Source organism: Gopherus flavomarginatus, chromosome 21, assembly GCF_025201925.1.
Source record: "Gopherus flavomarginatus isolate rGopFla2 chromosome 21, rGopFla2.mat.asm, whole genome shotgun sequence".
Classification (NCBI taxonomy): domain Eukaryota; kingdom Metazoa; phylum Chordata; order Testudines; family Testudinidae; genus Gopherus; species Gopherus flavomarginatus.
Genome location: NC_066637.1, coordinates 15,582,842 through 15,602,633, shown reverse-complemented (window position 1 = coordinate 15,602,633; position 19,792 = coordinate 15,582,842). Strand labels below are relative to the sequence as shown.

The 19,792-nt window shown below is 39.9% G+C and overlaps 1 protein-coding gene across 1 annotated transcript in view; it reads right to left on the bottom strand.

Annotated features, from left to right (window-relative positions):
• Positions 1-394: 394 nt before the first annotated feature.
• The window catches only part of IFFO2 (intermediate filament family orphan 2), a 55,362-nt gene continuing 35,964 nt past the window's right edge, over positions 395-19,792 (bottom strand). The window contains exons 4-9 of the mRNA XM_050931341.1: positions 18,516-18,656; positions 16,450-16,592; positions 12,708-12,828; positions 8,963-9,055; positions 8,061-8,191; positions 395-7,600 (exon numbers count right to left, since the gene is read on the bottom strand). Coding sequence (XP_050787298.1) covers positions 7,495-7,600; positions 8,061-8,191; positions 8,963-9,055; positions 12,708-12,828; positions 16,450-16,592; positions 18,516-18,656 — 735 coding nt within the window. The 3' untranslated portion in view covers positions 395-7,494. The remainder of the gene's footprint in view (positions 7,601-8,060; positions 8,192-8,962; positions 9,056-12,707; positions 12,829-16,449; positions 16,593-18,515; positions 18,657-19,792) is intronic.

The following is a 19,792-nucleotide window of genomic DNA, read 5'->3' as shown; positions in this document are numbered from 1 at the left end:
TAGCAAAAATTTTATAGCATTTTCTGCTCACACACATCACTGAATGGTAAATACTTGGGTTTAGGTACAGTATATTTGAATGGCTTAGCTCAGTAGGACAGCGCTATCTGCTTTGCGCCTTTGGATTTGATCTGTGAGCGTGAGTTAGCAGTTAGTCTTACCTGTATAAAATGCTGCTAGCTTATGCTTCTCAGGTTAGTTGGTGTGTCTAGATTTTAGAAAAAGGGGAAGGGGACCATTAAGAACATTGAGGGGCTCTTTCCTTTGAAGGCTGGAGGGCTGGATGAGTGACTCAATGCTGATGAGTTTCTATTCCAGGGAAATGTTTACTGCATTTATGTCAGGTGTTACGGAAGAACAGTGTTGGAAGACAAGAACTGATGCACACAAAACAGACAACCAGGAAGTTTGGCATTTATTTTAAGGGGTTTTTCCTCGTAACCAGACAATAACCCGTTTTCATCAACGAGCTTCAGAACAGCCTCTTTTCACAGAGAAGCCCATTTGGAACGTGACTTGGAAATCAACATTCATAGTTAGAATTTTTATAGATCAAGAGCACAAAGATGAACCAATATCCCAATGCTTCTCGGAAGAGCAGTACCACAGCACAGGATGGCTGAGAATGATGGAGGTAAGTGCTTGGACTTTTGCCCTTTCAAGACAGAACAAGAAAAAACAGTACACAGGCAGCTAGATCAGATATACAGTCACTAGTTTTTGGCACTAATAGGGGAATTGTGAGTTCCAGTGGATTACCTCAAATTCCAATGCTTCGGGTTCTTGCTGTGCATGTTTCCAGTGCTCCTTCCAAAATGGATAATTCAAAAATCATGGACAATTTATAAACCAACTGGTCTGCTTTTGAACTGAAGGACAGACTCCCAAACAGAGGGACAATCCACTTAAATCTGAACTCAGGGCAAGAAACCATGGCCCTTCTGGAGCAAGCTTAGGAATTGGTTCATCCTTGGATCTTTCCTTACTGGAGATCAAATTGCATCATCACTCAAGTCATTTTTCCCTTTAAAATAAGCTAATATACAGAATATAAAGCACAATATTTACAACAATACAGTAAACAGTTTCATTTCCACTCTGAACAGTAGTCTGTTTTAATGAGTATTAAAATAAAACTCTTACATGATCCAAAAAAACCCTAACAGACACAAAGTGACATGGCATGGAAAGGAGTTAATTAATGTCTCCCATTTAAACACTTTAAAAAATAAATACCATTTTTGGCAAAATTTAGCTTAAAAATATTTTAATCCTAGGGACAGATGACTTTGTATATTCCTTTCAGTGAAACCGTATTATAAAAGAAGTGTGGTTAAGTGCCCAAGCTTTTAACCATCTTAAACGTTTATTTCTAGAACAAGATTTAAGATTAAATCTTTGTATGGGTTGTCACTTCAGGAAGCCAACAAACTAAACATGGCCCAGATTTGCAGCACAGGGGTACATGTATGTTCCACCATGGGAATGATTTGGACTGTCAGTTTCAAGACATTTGGACAAGAACTGCAATGAAGTCAAACACCTAACTATTTCTAAAGCAGTTTTTCTGATGTTAGCATCACCGCCTGCCTGAAAAGACAGACCTATTCAGATTTAAGACCATATCTTGTTTGTGAAAGTGCTTCACTATTGGAATGCCACAAGTCACAGATAAGGAGACCTGACATGCTCTTTTAAAGAGTTGAAGGCCTCATCAGCATCCAGCTTCATCCAGCCTCCCAAAATCTCTGCTACTTCAAAAGATGAGCTTTTTGAAAGGCTGCTTTAAATACAAAAGAGCAAGACCCCAAAGCTATGCACAAATGCATATGAAGACATTTGAAAAGGAAAATTTAAGCTCAAATTAGAAGTTAAGTTCAAAGCTTGACAGGTGAGTCTTTTAAAAATGGTATTTGGTACAAACCTACATGTGTAAAATTTGCTTGATGATTTGGGATCTTGGTATTATCTGTTAGTGCCCCACGCCGCTGGTATAAAAACTTATTAGGCCAAAGTTTGTCTAAAATTTAGGTTTTGTGAAAATGAGATTTGACAAAACTTAAGGCCACCAAATGTTTCAGTGATTTTTATACAAATTTCAAAGGAAAACTTAAGTATGTCTTTACTGTGTCTGCAATCCAAATACGGCATCTTTGTGCTAGTGAACCAGCACCTTTAAATGAATGTCTAGAAACAAAATGTGAAAGAAATTATCTGAATATTACCTTGGATCCTTGGTCAGCATTATTATCCAAGCAGAGTTTAAATTCCAATAGAACAGCTTAGGTGAAAGACCTTTTTAAAGTTCTCCACCATTATAAGCATTAAGAGTTTAGTCAGCAGCATTTCCTTTCAAACATTATGCTGCTCAAAGATGTAGCATTCACAAAAATGAAGCACAGTCAGATGCCCTTCATTATTAAGATGTTCTTCACTACATGTTCCAGGTACAAACATTCTTTCATCAATATGATCTTCCCACAGTATAGAAATAAGGAAAACAAGCAAATATCTGCTTCATTTCAACAGGTTTATGGGTGTTCCTGGTATGACTGTAAGCACTCCTGTGCCACCAATGCCATCACTCATCCTAAGGGACTGTCTCCACTTACCAGTGGGTGCAGATCCACCGAGGGTCGATTTAGCGGGTCTAGTGAAGACTCACTAAATCGACTGCTGATCACTCTCCTATCAACTCCGGTACTCCATCAGAACAGGAAGCATAAGGTAAGTCAACAGGAGAGTTTCTCCCATCAAACCAATGCGGGAAACATCGCAATAAGTCAACCTAAGGTACATCAACTCCAGCTACGTTATTCACATATCAGAGTGGTAGTCGTGTTAGTCTGTATCAGCAAAAAAAAACGAGGCATTCTTGTGGCACCTCAGACTGAACAAAAGTTATCTGGGCATAAGCTTTCATGGGCTAGAACCCACTTCATCAGATGCATCTGATGAAGTGGGTTCTAGCCTACAAAAGCTTATGCCCAAATAAATTTTTCAGTCTCTAAGGTGCCAAAAGGACTCCTCGTCGTTATTCACATAGTTGGAGTTATGTAACTTAGGTCAACTTAACCCTGTAATGTAGACCTGCCCTGAGTCTGGACTGACAATGGGAATTTCAATTTTTGATAGCAAGTATTTTATGTTAATATTGCCTTTACCATATTGAAATTGTAACAGTTCTAAAAAGCCTTCCTACATACAGAAAGATTCTGATCTCCAACCGGTATAATTCCATTGAGTTACTCCCAGTTTATATTGGGGTAAGGAAATTAGCAATCAGGCCCCTCAAGTCTGAATTGCAGTCCAAATATATTCTACCCTGCTAGAGGGTAAAATACAAATCTTATTCTAGGTCAAATTTTAAAAAAGTGTAAAAAATGCATCTGCAGTATCATTTGTGGTGAGCAGAAATGATGCCAGTCCATGGTCACCCTCTTGTTGAAGGCACTGGAATCAGTGAAGATGGGGAAAAATAATTCTGCAGTTACAGTAACGTTCGCAACATATGTTTTTCTTGCTATGAGGAAGAGATAGGAGGAGTGTTTCACAGCCAGCCACACCTGTTACATTTGTTTCTCATGCTGATACTTGAAAGTGTTGAGAATTTGGAGTCCCATCAAAGAGAATACTTTACAGAGGAAGACTTGTACTTGCTGACTTCTGTTTGCACGTTTAAAAAAAAAATCCAGAAAATATACTGTTATTTATAACTAGATTACACATTTCTCTGAGTTACATTTAATGTTTTTCCAATCCATACTTGAAAAAAATGTTTTCATTCCTTGTTTCTTGCCTGACCTAGCGTGGTATTTATTAAATCCTTGAAAAATGTTTGTACCACATGATTCTTTGGACTTTTTGAAGAACATGCATCCACAAAATCACTGAGATTTATTCACTGAAAACACTGTTTTTGTACAAATTCATTTTAGGAATTTGACCTACCTTATTACACTGCTAACAAGCAAAAAAAGTTTGCTTTCTTGAAATCCTCTTTAAAAAAAATGAGAAAAAAAACAATGAGGATTTACTGATTATAAGTCTAAAAAAGTGTCAATATGACACTGCGTTAAGAATAGAAAATAAAAAAGTATTTACAGCTTTACAAAGGAAAAAAAGAGGTCATCAAAATGATTTCCAGCATTTTCACAATTTTTCTTCTGGCAAGCTTTTGATCTGGTCACTACAGATGTGTTAAATACAGACAAAATGGGACCACTGTCAGCTAAATCAGCAGCATCATTTGAAACAAAACTTAACAAAAAACCTCATGGGAAAACGACCATGGGATCGACTCAATAACTACCAAGGGGCTGACCCTGCTAGCTATCAAGTCCACTGCCTTGACTAAAATATAACCCCAAACCCAAGTATGAAGATAAATTTAAAAAATGGATTACATATGGTTATAGAAAAAATAGACAGACAAACACAACAACCACCACAGTCATTGCTATTACCATCATACATATTTCATCATCATACACATTTCTTATTCTTTACTATACAGATATCCCTCCTCCTCCACTTGAAAACAATGCAACCTCATTACAGATGGTCCTCATAATTATGGCTATGAGATGAACTGTAGGTTACAGATTACTTGTATCAACAACTAAGTTTTACTTCCTCAAGCGGTTCACTCTTAATGCAGGATACCTCTCTTCTCTTTCCCTGCCTCGACATGCCAACCATTAAAGGTACAACACTGACCCAGTCTCCTTGCGGAGCACTGCATTTTACAAAGAAAGCAGCAGCAGCTAAGTAGGACGGCTGTTTAAACTGTTCCACTTCTCCACTACAAAAGAGGTTTTCATAATCAGAGGACAGCTGACTGGAAGTCTCTAGGAAGGCTGTCTCACTACAGGAGCAAACTCCTGTTATAAACAATGTTTCCTCCAGTCTCACTAGAGTACTCACTACAAACATTCAGCTTTGGCAGGTGGTCTCTCAACCTTTTGAGAAACCTAATATATTTAGCAGCTGAGGTTCAAAGGCTTGGTAACCTTAAAAATACTTGAACTGAAAACATGGAGTCCCATTCTCTTATCAAAAGGGCATGACTGACACGTATTTTTCATTCCACCGTACAAAGCTCACTCCTAGTGAACATAACTTACTGCTTTGGCTAGATAAGAGATGCTAGGAATGAGCACTTTGGAATACAGGTTTCTTTAAAAAAAGACCTAAACACAAAATTACACCTGTAATGAAACATTTTAAAAAGGCCACTGAGGTACAGTATGATTGATAAGAGAGCTCCTAACAAGAGATTATGCACAAGTGGCTTGAATGTTTCAAACAGCAAGAAAAGTAAAATTAATAGCGTGTCCTTGCATTACAGTTCTTTTCGTGGACGGGAATAATTTAAACTCACATTTTGGATCCAGAAGGGTCTCATCACAGTAGTTCTTCCCACCTGGAAAGATATGGGGGGCCATATGTTTCAGATGGCCCGCACAATTCATTCTGGGGCTAAGTAGTCAGCTATAGGACACTCAACAGGAAGAGCGACGAAAGAACTACAGGCAGCTGTGCATGGAACCAGAGTCAATAAGATGGTACTGTGCACAAAGCTACTCTACAAGCAAGGATCTGTCAGGGTTACACTGCCCCCAACGTGAAGCAAGTTGTGCAAAATTCAAAGAGCCATTCTCTGCCTAATACAGACACTACTTTAGTGAGGCTTGTGCTCTGTTATGGAGAAAGCAGCACTCTGATGTGTACTCGGTTTTGTTTGCTCACAATGCCATCCCCCTGATTTTATTTCAAGTTGATGGGTACAGAACAACCATCACAGCACCACTTAACACTGAGAGGATGCTAAAACCTGACATTTCTCTGTCCAATCTATATGGGAAGAAAACCACTCCCACTCCCAGTATTTTTAAACCCACTGTGGGAGGAGTTTCATGGGGGGGAGGGGGAGATAATTTGAAATTTAGTCTCTTAAATCTTTTAAAATGGTCATTAGCTACACAGTTACTTCTAAGAGCTATTATGTTTTCAACAGTGGCCTGCAAAACAATCTGGTATTGTCTTCTGCTTGCTTAAAGTCAGAGATTTCCATTCCCCTTCTCTTGGCTCAGTTGTGACAATTCCTAATTACAACCGAGAACAGCCCATCTCATGCCACCAGCTCCCTGAATAGAAAGTAAATAAATTAGACTTTTGATGCTGCTTTCTCTGGTTTAAAATACAGAGGAACAGACATGTAAGGCCTAGGTCTACTTGCTTTCTCACAGAGAAAGCACATGGCTGTTATTCCCTAATTCCAGAGCAGCAGTAGTTTAGGATTCGTTTTTACTGTGCCCTAAAAAGGATTACAGTATTTTCTGATTTTCAGTTTTCCAAAGAATAGTGGTCTGTAATGATGTCACATCTCAAGCCTACATCTACAGCACTGTGTGTCAGTCTACCCTGATGCTTCGACCACGCTGCTCATGAAACTGCATTTTATGCTGCTTATCTCCCAGGCAGTAAAGTAAGACCTGCAACTATTATGGTTTACAAAAAAAACAAAAAACAAAAAACAGTATTGTGAAAAAAAATTCAGGAACTGAAGGGCTAATGCCCCTCCTAATCCCATCCCAGGAAACAAAGGCATTATAACAGACATTCCTCCACAAAGGAAGCTCTACAGATAACTAACATGTGCAACTGTTTTTAGCTTTCCTTCCACCAAGAGATAACTCTAGCCCAGCAGGGACCAAACATTCCGTATAAATAAGGCAAGCTTTTTTTTTTTTTTTGCATAGTAGTTTAACGGTGATATTCCCACCCCCGTGCATCCTGTCCATCTGCTTTGCCACCGAGCTGAGATCTGCTTCTTGGGATTCTAGACTCAGGCAAAAAGCTTGTGCAGATTCCAAAGGTCTCTCCACCCAGACCGATGGCATAAAGAGATTCCTCTGGATACCTTACAATTGCATGAGCCTAAAGTCTGCCTCTAACCCACTGCTATTTTTAAATGGGGTTAAGAGCTACGTTTGGAGGTGTTTACATTTTTTTTATTTTTTGCCAGAGAACTATGGTCGTCAAACTGTAATTGTGTTGTGGTCCATACTCATTTTGCCACAGTGTTCCTTCTGCCAAACAGTGCAGCCCTTCAGTAAGTTATAAGCCTACTGAAACACCCAACATTTGCAGCACCATTCTCTGCTGCAGCTAGATTCCCCCCCACCCTTTTTTTAATTTTTTCTTATAAAAACACTTGCTATTAATATTCCATTAGAGTCAAAGTGGCTCAGCTTGGGGCAAAGGCACCATTAAAACACCATGTTTTCTTACAGAATTCTGCATTTGTAATTGGTAGAACAGTAGAAATGTACAGCACCAATCCTCAGGTGGGGCGGGGATGCGTATCGGAATGAGTCCTCAGGAACCCTGTGCCAGGGCCTTTTAGTCTGTTCGGTCAGTATTCTATTTTTTCCACTTTTTTTTTTCCTTTCCGTATTTTCCCTTTCACTGGAATGCTCGGATTATGTATCAGCTGACCATAGGCTCCACGTCGGCCTCTCTGTCAAACTCATCTTGAATCTCGTCTGTGTTTCCTGAGTCACTGCTGGCTACAGAGCTGGGAGATGGAGAATTTCTGCAGAGAAATGTAGAGAAAGATTTAGATAAAGTTCAGCAAGTGATGCTGTTAAACACAGCTCTCTGTTCATTTTAAGAAAAAAAGGGTCCCTTTCCATCCTCAAGTAAGGTAAAAAAAGTGTCCTATGTCACTATCTGGACTTACATTTTCTAATTAGTATTAATAGTGATATCCAGCACTTCTCATCCATAGAATCTCAGTGTTGTACAAAGATGAGTATCACTAGCCCCGTTTTACTAATGGGGATGCGGAAGCTGAGAGAGCAAATGACATACAAGTCTTCCAACACAACAGTGAGTATCAAGCCTCTTTGGAAGGGGGGTAAAACTTCCTCTCCAAACTGAAGAAAGCACCAACAGGAAGTATTTTCCTTAACTGCTTTTTAATGGACTGTTAGGCAACATGTCTGCAGGAGGAGTTTAGAGAACAGCAGAGAACCAAGGAACGTCTTATTTACCTGTCAGCTGAGCCTTTGATAAGTCTACGACAGGTTTCCATCTGTACATCCAGGCCCCTCTTCATGCTGCACATTTCCATGTATTCATGGAGGTGGCGATTCATGTCACTCTTGGCTGTGGCTAGCTCCAGCTGTCCAGAATAAGAGACAGTGGTCAGCATATAACAAGGAGACTTGCTAAATCCCCGTCCTGTCCAGTTTTACGGGTTGTTGCCATGCTTAAGGTCATGCAAGCACTCCAGTAACCTATTCCTTACACATTCATGAGGTCCACAGGGCATCTTTACTTTCCATCTTATCTGAGGTTACCATATTTATCAGCTTCTGCCCAATACTGCAATCCTGTTTAGTTTTGCTGCTTTCAACAGCTCTCGGCTACTAATTGTTTGCATCTTGTTTTTCAATGAACAGCAATTCCTTAAAATTGCAAACTGCCTGTGAGATGCTATTTATATTTTATGGCTCATGGATGGAGCATAAATATCTTGAGAGGCTATACTAGTGCAGCCTGGCATTCTCTGAAATCATTCCTTAGCAACTAGAGGGATTTCCCAAAGAGACACAGAAAGGATGTTGTAGAAAACTAGCAAAATCTCCATGTATTTTTATTTATATCCATCTGAGCTGTCCTTTACCCACTAGTTACGACATTACATTCACTCTATATAGTAGTCTCAAGTAGGTTATTGCGCTATGGAGGAAGGATGTGCCCTACTGTGTATGATGCTGAGGGTCAAGTTCCACAGTTACATATATACAATCCATCATCTTCAGTGGTTTGCAAGAGAGCCCACAATTTGGGCCAGGGAGAGTACCCACAGTACTGAAGTTCATAACAGATTTTTAAGCTGGTGAGTAAATCCTTATGCAGAGTATTTTTCTTCCACAGAGCACTTTCTCACCTCGATCTGTCCTATTGTTTCCTGATATTCTTGGTCTCTTGTTTTGAAGAAAGATTCTGTTTCATGGATCAAGTTTCCCAGATTCTCCTCCTGCTACAGAAGAACATTACAGGCCAGTTAGTGAGGACAGATTAAAATCGTTTATGAAATAGCTCATTTAGGTCCCAGTCATGTAGCCCTTCAGTTACACAACTAGCTCCCTACCCCACCCTTAATCCACCATGACTGCTTGTGGATAACAGCTTCAGGATTTGTCCCATGGAACGTCACATTTTTCAAGGTGTTTAGGCACTAGTGGGATTTTCAAACACCCTTCGGCATCCAAAACTCATTAATTTCAATGGGCGTCGGTGCTTAGATACTTTTGAAAATCCCACTAGGCACCTAAAGAACTAAAAATCTGGCTTTCAGTGACTTCGTGACTAATAAAGACCTCCATGACTTCAGCCCTGGCAGCTGGGAGCTGCAGGGTCCTGCCGCCTCCCACAGTGGCAGAGAGCTGTGAGGTACCCCTGCTGCCTCAGGCAGTGGGCCCTCGAGCTCTCAGCTGCCATGGGCAGCAGGGGTACCCTGCAGCTTCCCACCAGGTACAGAGGACAGGGGAATCCCCGGCAGCTCCTCAGCCACTGTTGGGGACTGGGGGACTCTGGAGCTCTGAGCCCCAGAGCTCCCAGCCACCCCGCAGCTGCCCAGTCCTTTCCCATTTTATCATGGATATTTTTAGTAAAAGTCAGGGACAGGTCATGAGCGTCCATGAATTTTACTTATTGCCCATAGCCATGGCAAAATCTTAGCCTTAATTATGATTTGAAATAATTGTTCACAAGTGTTACTTTATTTGTAAACACGGAACACTACTTTGGAAATCTGGCTATAGATTAAGTAATTTTCTTGAGTCTCCATGATTTTGGCACTGTACAGACAGGAGAGACAGCCACAGCTCCAAAGAGTTTGCACTGAATAAACACTAGCAGTGTAGCCAGTGCCAGACAAGCCAACCATGATATACTGGAGATATTCTGGTAGATTACTGGAAGGCTTCATGGAAGCCACATGGGCATTTTTTTTTTTTTTTTTTTAAAGTTTGAGTGAACAGGAAGTAGTCTGATTCATGAACTGAGGAAAGCTCCACAAATGAAGGGATTATCACAAAAAGATGAAAGATTATTATGCAGTATTGTATTTCCACAGCATCTATGAGCCGCAGTCCCGGGCCAGGACCCCACTGTGCTAGGTGTTGTACAAAGCAGAAGTAACAGATTTTAAAACCAAAAAAGAGACAATTTTGATCATCTCATCTGATGACCTGCATAACACAGGCCAGAGAATCTCTGCCAGCAAATTTCTGTAACAAGCCCACAACTTCTGCTTGAGCTAGGTTTGTTTGTTTAAGAAAACATCTAGCCTTTAAACGAACTGAGTATATCACATCTCTAGGTAAGTTGTGCCGATGGTTAGTTGCCCTCAGACTTAATTTGTGTAGTTTTAGCTTCCAAGCATTTAATTCCATTATACTGTTTCTGCTACATCAGAAAGTCATCTACCATCAAAAATCTCTTCCCCATATAGGAAGACCATTATCAAGTTACCTCTTAATCTTCTTTTGGATAAACAAACTAAATGGAGCTTCATAAGTTTCCCACAAAATGGCATATTTTTCAGACCTTGAATCATTCTTTTAGCTCTTTAATAACCCTTCCCAGTTTCTCTACATTCTTTTTGAAGTGTTGACACCAGAAACGGACACAGCAGAGTCCAGTAATGGTCTATTAACACATTGTTCAAAGGAGCCCACCTCATCAAGCAGTTCAAATCAGTCTGTACAACTGACCTGTTCTCATCATTATTTACCACTCCAATCTGTGTATTATCTGCAATTTTCTTCCAGAACATTGATAAAGATATAAAACATTGCGCAATGAACAGATTGCTATAGGACACTCCAGAAACAACCCTACTCAATAACAATTACCCATTTATAATTACTTTGAGACCTATCAGTTAACCAGTTTTTAATCCATTTAATATGAACATTGATTTCAGTATAATGCCCTTTTCTTAAAAAAAAAGTCAAAAGAGATTAAATCAAATGCCCTACAGAAGGCTAAGTAAACCATCACAGTTAAATTTTGTTTGACGAAACCTATTTTCCATAAACTATGATGATTGGCATTAATTATACTATCATCCCTTAATTCTTTAACTATTGCATCCATATCAGCCTTTCCATGAGTTTGCCTGGGATTGATGTCAGGTTAGTGGGCCTATGATTTACCAGAGTTATCCTATTTTCTATTTGTTCCCCATGCAAAAGGGTTTCAAGGAAGGCAGCCACAAATGAAGGTGGCTGGGGTGTGAAATAAGAACTCTACTGGTAGAGACTCAGGCATGTAAACCACTATGATGCTAAAGCCCAGGCACATACTCAAACAGTCCGACTTAATTCAGAATCTCCATCTACAAGGCAAATCTACCCTTTCCTTGTGTAATATTCATTCAGAAGGATTTAAGCCTCTTAAAACCTTTAGAGTTACACCACAGAAGGTCTGAGTTCTGTAATATGCCACTGATAACTGAGCTTATACATGCACACATGGCTATATGCAAATAATCTGTCACTAATTCCAGCACACAGCTACATTACTTTATCATTCTGGCACTCTCCCGGCTCACCAGAAGACATATAGCTAAATATGCAGTATTCTGCAGTCTTAGCTCTTTTAAGTAATCTCTGCAATTTCAGCATGTGCCATATGATACACAAATGGAAAGATGTAAATTAACACACTTCTGGCAGTGAACACAAGACAATATTCAGGAGACAGCTGCCTCAGCATCTTTATATTCTAGTGGTGACGGGGTGGGGGAAGGCAGAATTCCTGCTCACCCAGAGCTGTCATGCTATTCAGTAATGGAGTAAGTGTATACACCTCCAGGATCCCCCTGTTTAAATCTTCTCTCAAAGCCTGTCTTAAACACCCAAAATTTTCTAGAAGAGGAAGCTTGTAGCAATCAGATTTATTTCAAACAGACTAAGACTTTGAAAGCAGCTGTGTATTAACAGCAAACTCCATGAGATTCTTGCCAGGTGCCCTTATCAAAAGGGAAGACGGAAACACAGGGTCCATTGTTTCAGAAGCTCCCTGAGACCTTATCCAGCCCAGTAATTCAAGTCTTTTGGCCTTCTATGGACTACATATAACAGACATTTTATAAAAATACCTGGATGGCCAAGGTCCTCAAGCTCATCACATCTGTGGCCATGTGGATACTATTCTATACAGATTATCTAAATAGCTATTTCCACAGAGCCACAGATGTACATAGCACTTTACACAAAAAGTGAGATAACAGCCCCTAAGTGGAGGCGCTTACAGCCAAAGGTACTTAAACGACTTCAAGGGATGACGAGCAAGTGAGTATGGGAAGGATAAGATTTAAAGCGACAGATCATGAGATGCATTAGTTTTAAAATATCTTTTTAGTTCCTTTTGCCCTGTATTTTATTTTTAATGTTATATTTAAGTTTTGAGGGAGCAAACAGACAAGATTGATGGAGGGTAGATCAGTATTAGAAAGCAAGCCAAAACTGTTAGAGGATCTGAAAAAGCAAGTTTTCATGGCAAACTGGATCACTAGCCAAAGATCCAAAGGCTGAGAGTGGCTATACATGATAAGCTGCAGTATGCCATCCCCTGAAGGAAAGAAATGGGAAACAAGTGAAAAACAGAACAACTCAGCTCACTTCTCCTTGCAGGTCAATTGAAGGATTGCAGTTTGTGAAGTCTTCCCAGAGAAGCAGGGTGTCTTCATTCTCCTCCCATGTTAAACTGTCACAGTCATCATCAAAATCAAATGTCTCACGCCTGTGAAAAGAGCAGTAAAAAGAAAAAAAATGGGTAGAAATTATTTCAAACCATGGGGGGAGGGATAGCTCAGTGGTTTGAGCATTGGCCTGCTAAACCCAGGGTTGTGAGTTCAGTCCTTGAGGGGGCCACTTGGGGATCTGGGGCAAAAATTGGTCCTGCTAGTGAAGGCAGGGGGTTGGACTCGATGACCTTTGAAGGTCCCTTCCAGTTCTAGGAGATAATAATAATAATTGGAGATAGGTTTATTTCCACAGTCTTGGAAATACCTCCAAAAGAACAGGCTTAACACACTACATTAAAACTATAGGAGGAAAGGAAGAGAAACAGCAATGCAACAGCTGAAAAATCTAAAGGCTATGAAAAACAGGCTTGCTGCTCTGTCTGCAAGGTTCTGATACCTGGGCTTCTCCCCACCTGCAACAGAGTACTGGAATCCTGTCAACATTCATTCTACTTTAAACCGACAATTTCAGTTTTGGCCTCTAGATGGTGCTTTAAGTTTGCTATTTCAGCACTGAACAGCTGCTAAACCACAAGAATGCTGTAAACTATTCTTTTACATAGGAGTAAATCAAGTTTTACTGAAAATGTAGTTATAAATGTTCCCAAAAGCAAAGACCAACAAAATGGTTCCCATGGATTTTTTTTTAAAAAGTGTCAGCTGGAAAGTTTTTACACAAACATTCTGCCTGCAGCACTTGCAAACCAAATGTTGCAGTTCCAAGAAAGAGACCAACTGTGAACAACTTAAATAGACTCCACTGATTTTCATTCGCCAAACAGTGGCACAAAAGTGCATGAGTAAAAAAATCCTGTTTATTTTCTCATTTAAATTCCATTTTGAGTAATAGTTTCATTAAAAATAGCCTGCAATCATTTTTAATTTGACAGAGTCCCTTTAATTTGGGCAGTTACTAAGTAAATTAAAGTTACAAGAAGAGACTTGACACTTGAACAGCAGCAGAATGGAGATTCTACTCTAGCTACTTTGTTTCTTTTCCTTGTTAAAGCAGAGCCTGAAAAAAGGGCTTCTTGTTTCATAGTCGCTCTCTTGTTTCAGGCTTAGACATACTTTTGTTTCCTGAGTTCATTTCCTTTTAAGATGATCACATCAAGCCGGAAGTTGAGCCCAACTCCCTATCTTATGAAAAAGTTAAAGAACTTGGCAAGAGGACAGGCAGAGAATGTTCTCTACTGATGACCAGCCTTGCTTATTTTTAAAACTTCCAGTTTAATGCACTCGCCCTTCACAGTGTGTTCAATCACAGTTCTTTTCACTCTAAGAGCTCACTGTTTGAAAAGACAAAAACCAGCCAATTTAAAACTGCTGCCTGTTTTAGCTGTATTCATTGTTCAAAGATGGTTATTAGTTTTATTTGAATACTCAGGACCTTTCACTAACAGTGCTCTAATGATCCGCCTCATTAATTACAGCTCAAAAAACAAATTATTTTCATCTCTGGTGTTGGTATGAGTCAGATTTGGTGGTGTATATCCCCCGCACCTCCCACCCACAAATCCATTATCACAAAACTCAAGGGGATGCAAGTCTGAAATACCTTTGTTTATCACAGGTCACTTAGATGAACCTATGACCGGTGTTATTTAGATCAACAACATCTGAAGTTAATGACAGGATTTCTAGGTGCTGCTGCTGATACAAGAGTTTTTTCTTATTAAATCACATTTATAAAAACAACCATTGTAGAAGCCTGTTGTATTTTAATAATTAAGCCATAAATTACTGCAAAGCTTGTGTCAGTAATTCATTGAAAGGAAAAAGGAAAGCAAAAACACACACCAGCAGCATGACTGGCTGCGTGGGAAGAGATAAGAAAGACACAATGAAGAGAGGTTAGTGTCATGCCCAAGGATCCTCAGAATGATGTCACAAATGAGTCCCCTCCAATAGAAAGTTTTGTAAAGTGTGTGTGTTGTGGACTTGGAAGATTTATTTGCTAATTAGGAGAGTATTAGAGAGACTGTATTAAGAGGACTTAACCATACAAATCAAATCTTAAGTTCCTTGTTTTTTAAACTAGTGTTGGAATTACTGTTTGTATCATGTTTTCAGTATAATACTGTAAATGCTAAACACTAAAAAAACTCCACAAAAATAATCTGTTTGCAGTTAAGCACACTGAAATTTCAGCAATGAAAGTAGTAAAGAAACTGAAAATACATTTCTATTACACTATGAAAGAACTGCAGTTGGCTGAACGTTGGCAAGGAGAAGAGGGCCAGAGGGAAGTGACAGTGAGCACTTAAGGTCCATGTTTGGAGTGGCATTAATAAGGGAGCCACCAACAGCTCTCCAGCTCAGGGAGTTCCCATTATGTAAGACTTGAAAAGCCTTATAGTGACTATTTTGGTAGCACTCAACCAGGGCAGAAAGCAACAAGCCTGAACTCTAGAAATTATGAAATTTACTATCTAGTACAGGGGTGGCCAACCTGTGGCTCCGGAGCCACATGCGGCTCTTCAGAAGTTAATACGTGGCTCCTTGTCCAGGCACCAACTTTCCAGCGTGTCGGGGAGTGCTCATTGCTCAACCCCTGGTTCTACCACAGACCCTTCCCACCCCCTCCCTTCAGCCTGTAGTGCCCTCACTCCTCCCACTCTCTCCCAGAACCTCCTGCACACCACGAAACAGCTGATCGGGAGATGCAGGGAGCACATGACAAAGCCCCCAGAGCATGCTTGCCACAGTTGGTGGCAGATGCTAGAGAAGCACATGCCAATCCTCTCTGGAGAGGCAGTAAGGAGCACTGCAGAGCTCATAGCCCCCAGACTTCCTGAACTACCTTGTCCTGCACCAGCAAGATGGTTCTGGAGTTTGATAGCAGAGCTCTCTGCTACCACCACTCCAACTTTTTTGTTTGTTTGTTTTGTCGGGGGGGGGTGTGTTTAAAGCAGTAATTTGCCCTGCTAATTCTAATCCGCAAGAACACACCAGTCATGAGCAAAATTGTTCCAGCATTAGTGTCCTTAACATCCATAACTAGGTATTCTGGTGTTGGAGTTCCTGGACAGAATCACCATGACTGTTGGCTAAAGTTAATTCCAAACCTTCCTGCAGAAATTCTGTATTCATAGCATGAACTGTGCATTTAGCAAACAAGTTATGGAAAAACAATTACATCTATTCAAATCTCACACTCCACTCAGACAGAGACAGATGCAGGAAAAAAATCTCAGCTCTGGAAATCCTTAACATTTATGCCAGACCATATAAATAAGGGCAGAGTTTCATTCTTAAGCATGCTGTCCATTAGCTACAAGCAGGGTGATTATTAAATAAAAGTTTAGAAGTCTAATTTCACCATTTATTGCTACTTGCTTTCTGCATTCTACTCGGTGAGGATAGTGAAAATAAACTGTTCAGTTACACTTTTGTTTATATTTAAACTTCACTGAGAGTCTTATGCACTACCAAAATTCTGCAGTCTGAGTTCAACTAATGCTGAATATTTGGTGAAAAACTATTTCTACTGGAGGTTTAGAAAGTTTGTGGAAACACACTGGGGTCTTGGATTGCAACAACAAAAATCTGAATTTGGCATCTCAGTTGACCTGAAAGTCCCACAATAAAGACATCATACTCTACAGAATACTCACAGCTGATTAAACATTCGCTTCATTTCATCTGTAATGTTCAGAGAACAGCTGACTTCGTCATCTGATAATCTGCCATTGTCTCCATCCTGCTCAGAGAGGTCTTCGTCAGATGTTAGCTTGCGTTCTTTCTTTTTGGAAGCCACCTTAATTGGAGAGAAGGGCAGTGACTGGGAGGTTCAACTGAGGTGCTGCACCGAAGGGTGCAGAGATAAGAAAGGAGAGGTGTTAGGTTGGGTGGAAGATAATGATTCATCAGTACCCAGTGATTCAGGTGCATGAGTGACTGAATGCATTAAGGACAGGAATCGCATCTGTTAAGTGGTGAACGTAGAGCAAAAGGAAGCAGTTCAAAATGGCACAGAGCAAAGCAAGCTGCAGACTGCCAGAGCTCTACGTACAGGATGTACTCGCTGGCAACATTATATGGGCTACAGAAGAGCATGCGAAGGCTAGAACGATACAGGGACCAAGCATAAGCTGGCAAGAATGCTCTCAAGCCTGCTGCCCGGGCAATGACAGTCTCTCCCTTTCTTGCCACTACCATCAGAAGCCTGGTGTTTTCAGAGCTGAATACTCACAGAAAGTACACAACACTCAAAGGCAATCTTGATTCCTTTGCTATTCCCACCCCACTATCACAAGCACAGATTGCTAGTCATCACTTTGACAGTACAAGAGATATGTGGGAACTGAACTGTGAAAATATTTGAACAAACCCAAATAAATGCAGTTGATAGATGTGCAAAGAGACCCAAAAGCTAACCCTGCGAAGTGAAGGATCATTCTTTTGTCCCATGGGACTTCAGCACAAATATTCATGAGTATTTACAGATGGTGTGATATAGTCTAACACATTTAAAGCACAAAAATGCCAAATCTCCTCTTTAATTTTCACTAATTTGTCGGTGTTGCTCTTTGTGCTGATGATTTTAACCACTGCATATTTGATCAAAACTGTGTACTCAATTTAGAGCAGTAGCACAGTTTTACCACTTATCAAAGTTAAAAGACAAGATTTCTTTAGAAAAATGGAATAGTGATGAACACAGGGGAGCTGCAATTCTCTCCCCCATCTAGTAGGAAATTTGAATCAATTTCTGTCCAGATTACCCCCTGCCCAAAATAAAAAAGCTAATGAAAACTCACATTTACCTTAGCATTTTATAAGACAGATTAAAAAGTTGATTCGGACTAGAGGAGAGTTTACTGTTCGTCACATTTAAGACACATCCACGTGAAAGGCTCAAGAGAAGGGCAAGGACTTTTTTTTTTTTTAAAAAGTGTTTGTACAGTGCAGCCCTAAGTAGCTACTGTATTAGAAAGATTTAAAAAGTCAGATCTATTTATTCAAAGACGGAAAGGGAAGTTGAGGTAAGTTGGAAGGGCCAGTGACCAATTTAAAATGCAGTCATGATAAAAAAAGAGAGACTGTGCTAAAGGCACTCGATCACTCAGTAGCTCTGGTTTTTGAGCTATAACTGCCTACTTTTGGATCAAAATAAGTTACACTTTTTCCACTGTTAGTATTACACAGCCAATATAGCTATGGGCAAGTAAACTGTATTCTATTCACCCTCACATATCAGAGTAATTGTAGTTAACTAACCATCAGTCACAGAGTTTATTTATTTCTCATCATGGCGTATGAGCCAAAAATAACGGCTCAACTTGGAGATCACAGGACGCAAGTATACTGCATGAAGTTAAAATCCTCTTACTTGGAGAGCAAATCTGATGGAACCGTTTAGACGAACATGGAATCCCAGGAGGCTTTTTTGTACAGTTACTTGTAAACTACCACCAAACTTTAAGAGTATTTTTCAGAGGACATTCTGAGCTCTCTTTGGAAGGTTTTCTATAAACTCTCAAGTCTTAATATGTGGATCATTGCTACAACTAGAGATAGATTCAGGAAGAAAAGAAGTCTACTGGGGAGAAATTTCAAAAGAAGTTGAGAATGTTAGATGAAGTTTGAGCCTGAACTAAACTCCCCAATATTCCCTCGCTTTCCCCTCCCTCATATTGCCATCTTGTCCTGCCCTACAGAAAATTCAGGGCCTAATCACCTGGAATATCTTGGAAACATCTTCAGAGTTGCGCTGCTGTGCTACATCGCACAGCTTAGCTGTAATATCGATTCGACGGCAGATGTCCATGTCCACCTTCATGGCCTTTTCTTGGATCTTTGTGTCCAGGTCTGTCATGGGCTGCAGGAAGGACAGTAGTGGATTATCTTCTATTGTTACAGTTCAAGAGAAGAGATACCCACTATATCTCTATAAAGCCAGAGCATACCATTCTTACGTCACATGGAGCCTGTTCTCCAGGGAAAGGCAGCACAAGGATAGTCTAGATTAGACAGCTACCGGAACTAACACTTTCAAATCTGATTCCAATACAAACAAGTGTTTGAGAATGAATACTAGCTACTGAGATTCTCTGCTGTGGGAATGAGTGACTCCTAGACCCAGCAAAAGTCAACCTTTATGGACTCAGTGAAGCTATGAAATGGATGGAAAAAGACTTAAACCTGTTAAGCAAGCAAAGAACAAGATGGGCGATTTGATGATACTTCATCATTTTTGCCCACTTCAGATAGGAAGTTAGCACTTCATTGTAAAGAAAAGTTAGTCAGATTCTGCTCTGAAAAAATTGTGCACCAATTTCACATATATAACAAAAAAAGTTAAAACAGGGCTAGGTCTATAGAAGTTCACGTGAGTGTGGTACAGAGCAAGAGTAATACCCACATTAATCTGTCTTCTGTCCCAGCAGAGAACTGTATGCCACTGCATCATATTGTGCTGCACATTAGACAATAGTTACATATATTATTTTTAAAGTAGCTACTCCTCCTTCCCCATTGGCAATGTTGCTGCATGACTGAGGAGATTTTCTCCATTTACAACTGTAGAGTTTCTGTGCTAGAAAAAACTATGCTGTGTTGGGAAGGACTGGCCTGAATGCAAGTGATACTATGTGAAAGCAGGCTATTTGGGAAAACACCAGTCAGAGACGTGCATTACTCTGTAAGCACTACTTTCGCTAACTAAATCAGAAAGGTTTGTTTTGTTTTTAATTTCCTCTATCCAGGGTAATCTTTTTCCACATGAAAAGTAAGTAGACTAGAGAAGATTGTTTTTAATCAAAGTGTTTGTGTTCAGAAAAAAATTTACACAAACATGAAAACATTTGACAAAAGTTTTGATAAAGAGTATTTGTATCTGTGCAGTTTGTCAACAGGACAAAAACATAACCTGCAAGTCATTTAGTTAGGCTATTTTTCCTGAATATCATTGGGTAACTATGCAAAAACAGTTACGGCTTTCCACACAGCTTTGTG